Genomic DNA, 13062 nt, shown 5'->3' on the forward strand with positions numbered 1-13062 from the left:
AGGCTATCATGTTTTTGGTAGGAGTGGTTTGTATTCATTCAACCTTGTGTCTCTATTAGTGGTCATTGTGGCGATCCCACAATTGGATGTTGGCCAAAGTTTGATTCTATTCCGAACCCTCAGCTTCTACCATCAGCGGTTGACATCCTTCCTCTGTGACCTGTTGGCTTACTAATCAGCTAAAAATAATCAGTTCTGCAGTTAAGTTGATTCCAATCCCCACATTTTTCAGCATTTTAGAGCTCTGAAGACCATAACAAGGCATGCCAGCAAGACAGAAGGGTTGAGCTTAGCATTCGGAAGGCCTGGACGCCTGAAAGATGCAACATCTGGTAATTTCATCTAGATGGTAGTAGATTCTGCAGAGACTAGAGAGCTCGAGAGGACAAATATGCACTGTCTTTTCTCAAAGCCTCATGTCATCGGCATGGTTTTCGAATCACAGAAGGCCGGATTGGCTTTCAATTTATAATTCCTCTTTTAAAGTATGGTTAACCATGAAAATGAACGTTGTACTGTAATCTTATTAGTACAACTTTTTCGCTGCAACCCGAGGATCTAAAAGAAATTTTCACACGCTATTAACAGAAAGTGTCCAAGCCCTCTTAACCAGGGCCCATGCATGATGTCTGATAGGAGGAAGTGATAATTTTGTCACAATGATTCATCCTAATTGTCATCAAGCATCCTACTTTAATTTCTTGTGCATTGTTACCTGGGCAACGCAAGTCATTTATCGAGTTTCCTCACCTGAGCAGCAGCTAGCTTGGTTCTTGGAAGCATCAAAAAAGATTTGCAAGCCCAACATGATGAAGCTTGGTTGTGGGTGGGCAGATGCGATTTGCAGATATCCCTGAGAAGGTAGGTAAAGTGAGTCGTTGGATGAACTTATCATACGATATTTCAAAAGAAAAATTAAGAGCCTTTTATGGGAATAATGTAGTGCTGATGCAAATAACCACCAGTAGACTTCTAATGCATTTTTAAATCGAAGGTGACTTATGCCGCATTTTGAACTATTTCCCTGAAGATCTTTCAAGGGAATGTAACAAAACAACTTCTTGTTTTAATTGCGCATTTAACCGCGCGGGCTTCTCATTTCACTGCGGCGGCACGACGCTTCGTCCATGTCCACCGCCTCCCAGGCCCTTGGAGCGTTGCGCATTCGGGGAAACGCGGAGCGCTGCGACATACCGCTTGCACCTCATTTATATTCACGTCACTATGCCATTACCTTGCCCTGACATGGTTATGACTTGCGTACGACTTTAGTCTCTAGCATTATAAAGGCATTCGTAATTGGTCTTCGAAGTCAACTGCTTTAAAGTGGGAAATGCTTGTCAATCAAAGGGGTTCTATTTGATCGCAAGGAAGAGTGTAGACTTGGACGCAAACAACTTAGGTACTATCGTTAAATATTTTTGCCTTTTAAACAAATTCTCTCATTTGAGACTAAATTTTACCCATTAAAATCACCATTAACTGGCAGGAACCTCCACTTATAAACAAGAAAGGAGTGTTTATCCAAGTAGTAAGTCAGCGTCAAGAATCACTGCCAAGTGGATGGATGAACGAGATCCAAAAGATGAAGGAGACTAGATAAAGTTGCATAAATGTTGGCTGGATAGTTTGAGGGAAAGAAAGAGGAATAATAAAGTTTGGATTAATCCCAATGACTGCATGTAGGAGTCATTTTTGATGTCCGGAAGTGGGCTTCCTATCAAGCGGCAAAGGAACTAAGTAACGAGTAGCGCGGGCGGTGCGCTCTTGGCAGGATCCCATGCTAATCACGAATTACGGCGGGGGCGGTGGTAGTGTCGTTACGTCTACACATCAAACAAACGTCATCCAAAATTTCGATTCGATGAGTCCATTAAATGAATACTTCGGACTCTACGTAAATCTTTATCATCAAGTTTAACTTTACAAGGCTGCCTGAAATCCCCTACTTTTCGTGTCTCGGTGGAAGTGAGGTATCTAGGTGGCGTGCGTCTCTGGCGCTTCCGACAGCTGAATGGATTCCCTTTCTCCTGATATCAGTCTAAGTCACCTCTGAAGATCTAACAAGGCAGCGTAGATGAACCTGGTCGCATGCCCCTAACGTGAAGATGCGTGTAAATGAACCATTCTGATGCGATTTACCCCTCGAAAGTTCGACTTTTTCAAAAAGTTTACAGATTTGCAAGCGCTCAGCTTTGCCTACCGCCAACAGGACGAGGTATTCGAGACCTAGTCAAGTTAGGCTTCAATTGGTATGTTGCTAACCAAGAACACCTCATGTTTTCTTGTTAGCACAAACACGCACCAAATCGCAAACGATCTCGGCCGAGAGACGGTTTAGTCACTGAATCACCGGTTGTGCTTTGAATCAATTGCTTTTGCTACGACCCCACCACCGCTACAGCATTGGCGGTGATGTTGCTGCTGCTGACGGCTGTGCTGCCGCAGAAACAGTGAAAGCGTCTGCTTTGGAGGCGCTCGAGGGTGCTTTCGCGCACCTGTTTCGCATGCACATACACACACACACAGGATGCACGTCCGCACCAAGCCCGCAGGCCATTGGCTCGTCCATGCAGTGCGTGCGTGCATGCAAGGGCGGCGGGCAGGCGGGCATGTGGCGAGTACGTGGTGTGCGCACTAGCGCGCAAATCAAGCATCTGGTCACCCATCCACTCTCATAGCCCCCACCACACCGGCCCCCACCCACACTCTCAATATAGTCACCAGCATCATCAGCAGCAGCGTCATCATCACCAGCAGCAGCATCATTTTATTGTGCAGTAGACGTCGTTCATTTGCGAGAATCACTACTTGTAAACTGTACTGTGCTGTGCTTCGCTGTGTTGGCCTCACCCGGATGATGTCCCACTCGAGTGGATAATTACAAACCAGTAAAGGACAGGAAATATGGATTTTATTATTCTCAAGGTTTGTCATTTTGGTCGGTTTTCCTCTTTTTTTTGGCTACAAAGTCGATATTTGGGATTCACTGGACCCATTCGTTGTTGTTGCTGGTGTTTGCTGGTTCCCATTCATTTCTTCTTCTCGTGGTATATTTCAAGCGATTTTTTTTTCAAAACCCACCAAGCAATGCTACACAAATCTATCATTTTGCTGTTTAAAATGAGGCCACCCAAATGCAGGGCTACAGATCTTAATTGACTGCTGGCAAAGTTCCAAAGACGTCTCCTTGTGCAAATTTAAATCACCTGTCTGTGAATGTAGTGGTTCCACCAAAAAGAGAAATTTTGCAGCAATGGGCTGCCGTTAAAGCCGCATTGCCAGCAGTGTTGGCGACGCTCTGAAAATCGTAGCACATGATGTATTTTTCCTTGGCGAGCGAAACCACTAAATTAGTTCAAAATTTGAAAAATCGGAAGGAAAAGAGGAGGACTGTCACCCATGTGGGCCAAAGTCAACCGCGCTCCTTTACATGTGTGCACACATCTGCTGGTGTTGCTGCTGCAATCTTTTTTCAGTGATCATGAAAAAACAATTACAAGTCGAGGCGTTGTGATCCAAAATTGCACCACACCGGTTTAAAGATTCTGACGGTAGATGAGATTATCATCACCTAGTCTGAATGCCTGATGATGAGTGAGTAACAAGTGGGGCCTCATTTGCATCTGGAGGTGTCAGTCATGCTCATTGTTGAGCTTCGACACCTACCCCTCCCCTCTTCCGCCCCCTCCACATGCACAGTTGTGGCGCACCATTGTTCTAGACGCGGTCTTCGGAGTTTGCTGGTCACCTCCAACTGGAATCACCACGATGGCGATGAGTACAACGTTATTGAGTTTAAACTGGCGCGCAGCCAGGGCTTGGGCGGCGGTTGGATGATTGCGATTGCAAACAAGTCACTCCCTCCTTTGGGTAATCCGATGATTCATCAAAAATTGCTGGAGGCAGCCTCAAAAAATATCTTGTACTTCAAACCAATTCAAAAGCTTATTTCGTTTTGAGATTTTTGATGACAGCTTAGGGTTTAGGTTGAAGGTCTCCAAGTTTGACGACCGCATGACGTGTTGGTTACTCCCTCTCGCTTTTTTTTTTGTTGTTTGCCACACCTTTGGCAGTTGGCAGTGTTTCTTCTACTGAGAAGGCAGAAAACCTCCTCAGAAGAAGCCAAGATTGCTGCCTCCTAAAAAAACGCCCAATTTTTCTAGCTGCAAGGGTGGGTGGCCGCCGTCACCGCCAAACACTTGCTTCTGGCCTTCGTACTGGGGTAGGGGATGTGCTATTTTGTGGTCTCACCACCCTTTCTCTTGCCCTGGGTCTGTTTATAACGCTATCGCGCTACACTAAAAATATGCGGCCTGGCGTCTACAATGGCGCATCGAAACTAGTGATTCATCCATTTTTCGCGGAGAACGCAATCCCCTTTTTTTTGTTCAGAAGACCTATGTTATGAAGCTTTTGTTGTATCACCAAGTAGACCATGGAAACCAGGAGATACACTTCATTTTGTCCCATTGTCAGTCACTCACCTTATTTTAAGTAACAGTTGATGAAAGGCTTGAAGATGACGTGACCAAGCGCTTTTGTGCCCTTTGAAAAGCATCATTACTTACCAGAATGTATTGCGAGTACAATCGTCATGGGAAATCCCCGCTCTGTTGCCTATCAACTGAATTCGAGCTGATTGGTCATTGTCTCTCTGACTTCGACTAAGTAAGATGCGATTGAAAGCCTGGGATTCTCGAATGCCGTGATCCCCTAGTTCTCTATCTCTAGTTCTGCGTGTGTGGGTACGTGGATAAGTATGCTTGTGCTTGTGTGTTCATTTATCACTTCACTCCGGGAGGAAAGTGTTTGTGTGTGTGTGTGTATGTGAGTCAGCGCTAGCGGACATGTGCGCTCTTGCCCGCACTCGCACAAGAAAGAGGAGGAGTCGACGCGAAATATTGTTACGGCGCTTTCACAACCCCTAAGGCAGCAAACAAACGTGCCGACTGGACATAATCGACCACACACTTAAAGGCAAGCTACTGGAAGCACGGGTGACGATTGTGATCCTGGAGCCCTCCACCAGTGTAGATTTCTACCACTCTTAGGTGCGTAATATTTCCTCGTAATCACTTTGAAAGCGGCAGTAGGAGTTTCTTCGGGTAGGGAGACATAAATGTAGGTGAGTGCGCTTAGGTAAGACAAGGCAAATCGTCACTTTGTCCTAGTGATTAAAATCCGTGCTTTTTGTTTCAATTTCAATAAATCCCGAAAGCGACGTACAAAATGCATTTTCCATCAATCCGATCTACGTTTAGACTTCCCATCTAATTACTTTTCTGTAGGTCAATGGAAAAGGTGGTGGTGGTGATGCAGATTATGCTATGTTCTCCAGGCGAAGGATCGTTTCTCTGCATAAAAATGACTTTCTTAATTTTAATAATTCTCGGCAGAAAGTGGCTTTCCTTGCTGGCTGGAGAATGCACTAAATTATGCCCAAAATTTGGTGGAGGTATGCGTGCTGCGCTCACAAACTGTCATAACCTGTCATCAGCAGTTGGGGGAGGAGGGACTACTCCGAGGTAAATTAAGTATTCAAGCACACTTGGCTCATTTCGCATTCAAAGAGGCAAATAAATTTAAAATTGTGATTTGTTGTGCAAATGCTGAACGCTTCCTTGGCAAAAAAAAAAGGTGAGTGGGCCCGAGGATCCGCCACTTTATGCCAAATTAATCTGCTCTACCGCAGCAGCACCTTTGCGAGCGCTTAACACCTTTCCTCAATTCCTTTTCGCCCAATAAGGTCAGGACTGTACATACAAAAAATGAGGCTTTGTTCCCGCTTTTCAGGCCGGAAAGGCAATCATTCATAGTTGGTAAGAACTTTTTTCCTTACTCAAACATTCTGGTCTACACATTTTAACGGCCTCCTTCATTTTCCTCACTCTGGATTAGTAAATAAACCATTTTGGGTCATTTCTCATCCCAGGAGCACCTCCATAGTTCCTCAGTCCTCTACACTCACGTCCACGTGATGGCTTTATAAGTACTCGAGTATGCACACCTTCCTCATTCGTGCATAAATGCATGACCCGGGAATCAGTATGAAAGCTGGTCATAAATCATTTATTGTACTGACTACCACCTCTCGGATCCGCAGGGGCTTGGTTGGTGGTCAAAAAGTTGGATCAGGATCCATTTGCACTTCGCTTTCTTTTTTCCCTCGGTAACAGAAGAAGTATTCCTCCTACGGGAGGGACATCGTCATCTTTCTCCAGTCAGGGTTTTTAAAAGTGAATACTGGCGCATTTCCCCATGACTTGTCCACTCCCTGTTTTTGTTTACACATCAGCGTTCCCTTAGTTAACACAACCTCTACGTGTTGGGTTATTTACACCTGTCAATCACTCGTGGAGAGGTGTCTGGCAAAAAAGTGCAGACTCCAGAGTTACCGAAAAAGGTCATGCACGTTCACCCCCTCACCTTTTCTCCCATTTCCCACTCCACCATCCCATCCTGGGTAACACCTGCAAACAAGTGTAGGGCAGCCCACCTACCATCCCTCATGATGCCAATGATAGCATTTCGATTGGATGTAATCACCAGGTGGAAGAAGATGTCGGGTTATAGAAGCGGCATTGCATCAGGACTGAATGTGCTTCTGTGTTTTCGCATATGAATGGATGGATGAGTGAATGAGTCAGGCATTTTCACGTTCATCGCGGTCCGTATGCTCCTTTGCCTCCGCCCCTTCCCCTCCATCACAACCTCGGTGGCAGGAAAGGCGGGGAAGGGGATGCATTCAAGCATTCAAGAGGAGGAATTAATCATCTGGGAGGTAGTTTAGATAGCGACAGGTGAATTATTTCCCCGCAGTGAAGGAGGCTGAAACCAAAAACATAACTTATATTATAACCCAATCAGCTGCAGGCGTAACTAAGGGAAAGGTACTTTATTCCTTTCGAAGTGTTCCCCACGTCACCCTTTTCCCCTGTGCGTGGAATCAGTTAGGATTCCTTCAATTGCTTTTTGGAGGCACCAACAACGATATCGGTTTTCAAAGATGTTAAGGCTGAAAAAAAGGTGACATTTTGGAAGTTGCTTGATGGTAGAGGCTAATGAGACCCCATTCAGTCAAAAATTGAATTTAGGAATGGAATGGCTTCTGATCCATCATTAACATACATGAGTTCAATCGTGAATTACGTCTCCTAGTTGATAGATTGACGGGGACGTCTAATCTTTTTGCTGTTTATGAGTGCCATTTTTTTTAAAAAAATGAGTCTTTCCGGTCATTTGACTGATAGGCCATGAATGCGCTGGTCGAAGAACTTTCCGGATCCGTCAAATGTCTGGACTTGTTTAATTTCAGCTAAAACTATTTTGAAATATTTCAAAATGTGCCAGGTTGGAGATAAACGATGATCCACTAGATTGAATACAATCGACGATTGGTCATTTTCAAGGACTCGGCACATAACATTGGGGTGAATTATTTCATCATTTCCTGAGGGTTAGGCCTAAGAAGCTTGTTTAAAAATTTGTTTTCCTTTGATCATCAAATGTGGGAGAGAATTAACGCCTAAATTCCGGAGTCTCAGCAGTGATCTCTTGGGAATTTCCATTAATTTCCTCTGAAATGAAATTGGAGTTGTTAGCATAAATTACTGCAACAAAGAACAAATGGATATTTATGCTCCCCTCTCTCCCCTCCCCTCCCCCCCTGCCCACCCCACTGGCTCTCTCCCTATGACTCATACATTAAATCACTCCTTCCTCTGGAGACACGTAAATTAGAAAAAAAGAAGCGAAATTTTTTTGGGTGATAGCATAGTTACCGCCAGGGTCCCAGTGGGCGATCGAGCACCACAGCACTCCGTGCATTTCATCCGGCTGTCAGTCAATTGTTTGACCAATTCAAATGACTCTCCTCTCAGACCTAGAATATTACCCACTTCATTGTTTAAGCCCAAATGATGTGTTTGCAGCACAGCCCAGTAAAACTGGCTTGCATAAGTGACTGATAAACACGTGTTGCACATTTTGTGGCTGGAAAGTCAGGCAAGGCCATACGCCGCGGTTTCGAGTCCAACAGTTCTGATGTAAATCGACGAGTGCTTTTGTGAAGAAATAAATAGATTTCAATTGTACTTCTTAAATTGAATTTGCTTTTGTCTTGAAGCAGTGGAATCTTGTCTAAAAAGGAAATAAAGTTGTAGTTGACAAAGTAAACGTGTGATTTTAAGGAGGATCTCTGCAACGTTCTTTCAGAAAGTTCAAGACCACCCACTACAAATCACTAACTGATAAAGGTGGCATATTTTTTAAAATACACTTCTTGTGGGTATATGAAGCGTTTTAAGAGGATGCTTTAAAAATTTGTTAAAACTGATTGCTAGCTCCTTGTCAGCAATTTATCCAAACCCACCGTCAGTAGCTCTGAAGTTTGTCCTCTTCAAGGTCATCGAAGACTATTAATAATAACTCCATTTAATGTAGACTTTCTCCCCACCCCTACTACCTCACAGGTGAATGGTGAGGATGTTCAGAATTGCAGCCACGAGGAAGCTATGGAAGTCTTTCAGCGAGCTCCCGACCCCGTCATTGTAGTGGAGGTGATGCGACGTCCCCAACCCTCATCCACCACCTCTCCTTCCGTTTTCCCCACCCCACTGGTGGGCGGAGGCGGAGGGCTGTGTAGTAGCGGTAGTGGACCGGGCGGAGCCGGCGACTCCAATAGCGAGTTGAGCAGTGTCCTCTCGACCCGACGCGGCGTCGGTGGTGGAGGAGGTGTTTGTAGCAGCAGCGGCGCCACACGTTCCGTTGCAGTTCAGACCGTCTTCAGCGCAGGCGAAATGGCCGCATCATTGGCGATTGCGGCGGCCTCATTTGCCCAACAGGAGGCGCGGATGGCTCTGCTCGGTGAATCTGCTTCCTATGGCATGTATGTGGCTAGCAAGTTTCTCACTTTCTGTCCTTGAGCTCAATGAGGGTTAATTCGTAGTCTTCTGAAACTTTTCTACGTTGAGGCATTGTGTTAACCCTTCCAGACTCCACCTGTGATCCCATTGAGCTAAATTGTAGATTTGAATAGGTGACTGTTCGATGCTTCCTTCCACTTCACTTTTACTCACTGCCATTCCAGCCTTGATTTTCACAGTTCCAGTGTGCCTCAGATGGGGATTGGATTCGGCCGGATTTTGTTTGCCATGTTGCGAAATTATGTATCGAAGTCTTTGTCCTGACTTCCACATCTCGTGTCATCTTAGCCCTGTATCAACGACACCTTAGATTTGACTGTGTAGACTGAAGCCCTGTTTTTTGCGCATAGAAGTGAGAGTTATGTTGGATGTGGTTTAGATATACCCTTGGGAGTCAAAATTCCTCAACTAGATCAACAGCTATAAAGGGAACGGTACTGCCTTCCTTTTTTTTCTACTCACCCATGTGTTTAACATTTATGTAATGCCTAAGCATAGATTCATTTCCCTCTTGCGACTGGGTTTTTTTCCAGTTACCTTAAACGGTCTCAAACCCAGGTTTGTGTCTCATTATCCCCCTGTTTTTTAACAGCAAGTAAAAATAAGCTGAGACCTGTATCCACAATTCTATGTTAATGCTCTCAACTGAAGTAGTAGGCTTCAATTTCGAAATAATCCACTGATGGTCGTGGATGGTGTCATGGATTATAAAGTCCTCCCGATCATCCCCGATAATTATTGGTCAGGCTAGTAGACATGGATGAAGAACCAATAATTCACCAGAAATGGCCTCTGAAACACCATATGAGTCACCTGACCTCTCCATCAGCTTTTGCAAATGTAAACATAGATGTTAAGATTTATCCCCACTTCCAAGCGGTTGGCCACGCCATTCCAGATTAGCTTCACAGTTGCTTGATGCATTGCACTGTCAAAAAAGCCTCCTTGCTACGGTACATTGCGGTTTTACCTACATGCGGAGAAAGTAGGCACTCCACATTCACTGTTGCCTTGTTTTTAATCGGTTAATCTAATGCAAGCGGCCGTTTGTGAGTGTCTACTATACTTTGTGTATTTACCATATCTCGCCCTCCCCCTCTCCCCATCCCGTGGTACAGTTAAAGCACATCTATTTCTTTTGATTTAGCAGAGTTGAACCATCAATGTCGTCCTCTACTGTCCCTCTTTTGTAGCAGGATGCATGATTTGTAAGTAATTGATCCTTTCAAATCTCCGCCAATCAAGCGGAGAGAGAGGGAGAGCTAATTTATACCTATTCCGGAATGTTGTTCCAACTCTTTAGCACGAAGCGCTGCTAGGCTAAATAAAAACGTTGGCTCTCTTTACAGCCGTGAAACTATGACTATGGCTGTTATTGCTAAGACAGACAGCAGGCCGGATTTTGCATTTGTGTGTGCCGGGAGAATCGCCTATACGGTAGTGGATGCGGGGGGAAGGGGGCGGTGAACACACCCAATGCCAGCAACCAGTGGCATTGCGTTGTGCTGCTGCATTGCATTGCGCAAATGCCTCCCATGATAACCCTTCTTTCTGACACCTTAGGGTTTTGCGCACATTGCGTGAGATACAGAGTAGGTAAAGGTCACTGGGTGTGAGTGTGCAAATACGCATCCTGGACTAATCAAGATGTTGTCATGCCTGCCATGCATATGGCACAACAAACCACCCCCTAATTTGCTCCCCCCTAGGCCGGGAAAGTATCCAGCAGACTACCTACTTGGCGTCTCTGGGGCTGGAGACGGAGTGGAGGATGAAGATGGCTTGGAGGAAGAAGACGAAGAGGAGGGAAATGCCGAGGATGTCGATGATGCTGTCTTCGGTGTTGATGAGGTGGGATGCCTGGACTACATCCTCAAACAGTATCCCTGTAGTACAAATGGTGTCCTACCATCCTTCTGTCACCCTTATGTCTTCGCACAACCAATCGATTCTGTCTACGCAAATTTTCCCGAAAATCCCGCCTCCTCTTCCTTCGCTTCTGGCAACCTGCCTACCGGAGAATATGTTACCGAGAAATGCTTTGTATGTGATTTTTACAAATCGAATTAGTCTTAGGAAATGTAGCCTAATTTTGTAGCCCACCAGGAACGTTTCCCAAAACATCAGCTAGACAGACAGAGAATGAGTAAGTAAATCGGAAAGGTCACAGTCGTGTAGACAGTTGGTGCAAAAAAGGGTGACCAAGTTTTTAGCCATGCAGCCAGCACGACTGCCTCGTTGAGGTAAGGGAGCCCTATGATTAATCGGAGTAGCGATTCTGCTAATTCGCAACTGTGTGAAGCGGAGGTACCAACGTCCTGGTGGATGTGTGCATTTCGTCTTAACGAAGATCTTTGTATTACAAAGCTACTGAAATTAATGGCTCTGTGACTGCTGGTAGTGAGGAAGGAAAACATCAGCATAAATCTCATAAAAGCATAAAATGATGAAAGTATGGCATCTGAACTTAACACCTCGTTGGTCGGCCAAAAAAGGTTTTAGATTGATGGGTGGTAGTTAGGGCGTAGCAGCATCCACCCAACACCAACAATTTTACTCCTCGGCATTTGAAATTGCCGCCAGCAGTGAATTGGGACATTTTTTCACTCAGTTACGTTAGAAATAGTTTATAAAGAGGTCAATTTTCTGCGAATAACTGACAGATTGGCTGTTTTAATCGCCTTTCCAACTTTTTCTTGGAGTTAAAATGAACGTTAATATAGTTGTGCTTATAGTTGTGACTGCATCATCTCATCGCGATTCTTTTAGGAGGTGATCCTGCAGAAACAATCGGCCTCTGATAAGTTCGGGCTAACCCTGTGCTATCGGCCCAGTGAGGTTCAACAAAATTTCACGGAGGTGTACATCAGCGAGGTGAGCTGTTTACTTTCCTCTACCGTACTGTACCACTTGGTGGAATGTTTCTTCGTTAGCAGGTTAAAGGCACGGCATGTAGACAGCACTACCACGGGCGCTCTCAAAGACTGTTTACACTTTCTCAGACCAAGCACCACCATCTAGACTCGTGTCTGCCGTCTAAACAGGATATATCAACTGGGCATGTCTGTATGTGGTTGACGGGTGATAGCGTTCAGCCTCAACATTGGAAGTTGGGATGGCAGTGAGAGATAATTTGCATAATTACAAGTTGACATACACACATGATTCAACTATCAACAGCTGAGCAGCAATCGCAAATCGTCTTTTCATCTTGGAATGCGGCGGTGATGGCGATAGCCCTGGCGGTAAGGCCGGGCGGTACGTGAGAGTGGGGTGGGTGGGGGGGGGGGGCCGGATGTCTTGGTGATCGGGCCGAATGATTAGCATCCTCATGTTGAGCAGTTGTCAGCTCTTTCTCTTGCCCTCTATTTTGACTGCGCTTGTGATAGCATGAGTCACTTAGGGTGAGGGAACCGACGCGTCACACACAAACACACAAGATAGAGGGAGCGGTCTTCGGAACAAGCGGGAAATGAGTCATCCTTCCTCCGCCTCCGCCTCCTCATCCTCTTTCCTAAATCCCACCTCCCTCCTGACTCTCCTTCCGCACAAACTAAGCGCGTGATTTTGCGTGTCTGGGTGGATCAGCACCCATAGAGGACCATAAGTCATTCTCTCCGAATGATTTCTACTTTCTCAACAGAAATCATGTATCTGGTACGCGCCTTGAGCTCTATAAATCCACTTCTCTGGGCGGTGCCATGGTGGTCACACCCAGAGGCAGCATTACTTATTTACGAAATAGGCTTGCTCTCTCTCTCTCATTCTGCGTCCTCCTCCCATCAGACAAAATTGAGGCTTTCTCCCCTCTCTGACCTTCCCTGAGTCATTCCTGTGCCCCCTAGGACACATCCGGCCCCTGGGGCAGATAAATTATCGAGGCACTTGACCTGACAATGATACGTATGCCCGACCTCTGTCGACATTAATCGGAGGCCATTAATATTAGCTCGGATGAAGTGTTGGCATCACTCATTCGCACCTCGTAGCGTCATTAGCGCACCCGAGGGGGCGAGAGGAATTTTAACAGCGTTATTAATAGTTTGATACATCAAGCAATGGTGATGTCTGTGTAGGGTGAAGCATTCATTAGGTTATCCATCCAGGCAAGAGAGCCCTCTTAGACTAAATCTGC

At 45.5% G+C, this 13062-nt stretch overlaps 1 protein-coding gene across 1 annotated transcript in view; it reads left to right on the forward strand. All coding sequences in view use genetic code 11, as the record gives it.

Moving 5' to 3' along the window:
• Window positions 1-13062, forward strand: part of EGR_09618 (Trichoplein keratin filament-binding protein) — a gene marked incomplete at both ends in the record, with an annotated part of 35802 nt that overhangs the window by 3798 nt on the left and 18942 nt on the right. The window contains 7 exons of the mRNA XM_024498867.1: window positions 241-332; window positions 2405-2621; window positions 3633-3873; window positions 5400-5528; window positions 8446-8890; window positions 10637-10970; window positions 11697-11801. Of these exons, the coding sequence (XP_024346708.1) occupies window positions 241-332; window positions 2405-2621; window positions 3633-3873; window positions 5400-5528; window positions 8446-8890; window positions 10637-10970; window positions 11697-11801 (1563 nt within the window). The remainder of the gene's footprint in view (window positions 1-240; window positions 333-2404; window positions 2622-3632; window positions 3874-5399; window positions 5529-8445; window positions 8891-10636; window positions 10971-11696; window positions 11802-13062) is intronic.

The sequence above is a fragment of the Echinococcus granulosus genome (genome assembly GCF_000524195.1).
Source record: "Echinococcus granulosus chromosome Unknown EG_S00157, whole genome shotgun sequence".
NCBI lineage: Eukaryota > Metazoa > Platyhelminthes > Cestoda > Cyclophyllidea > Taeniidae > Echinococcus > Echinococcus granulosus.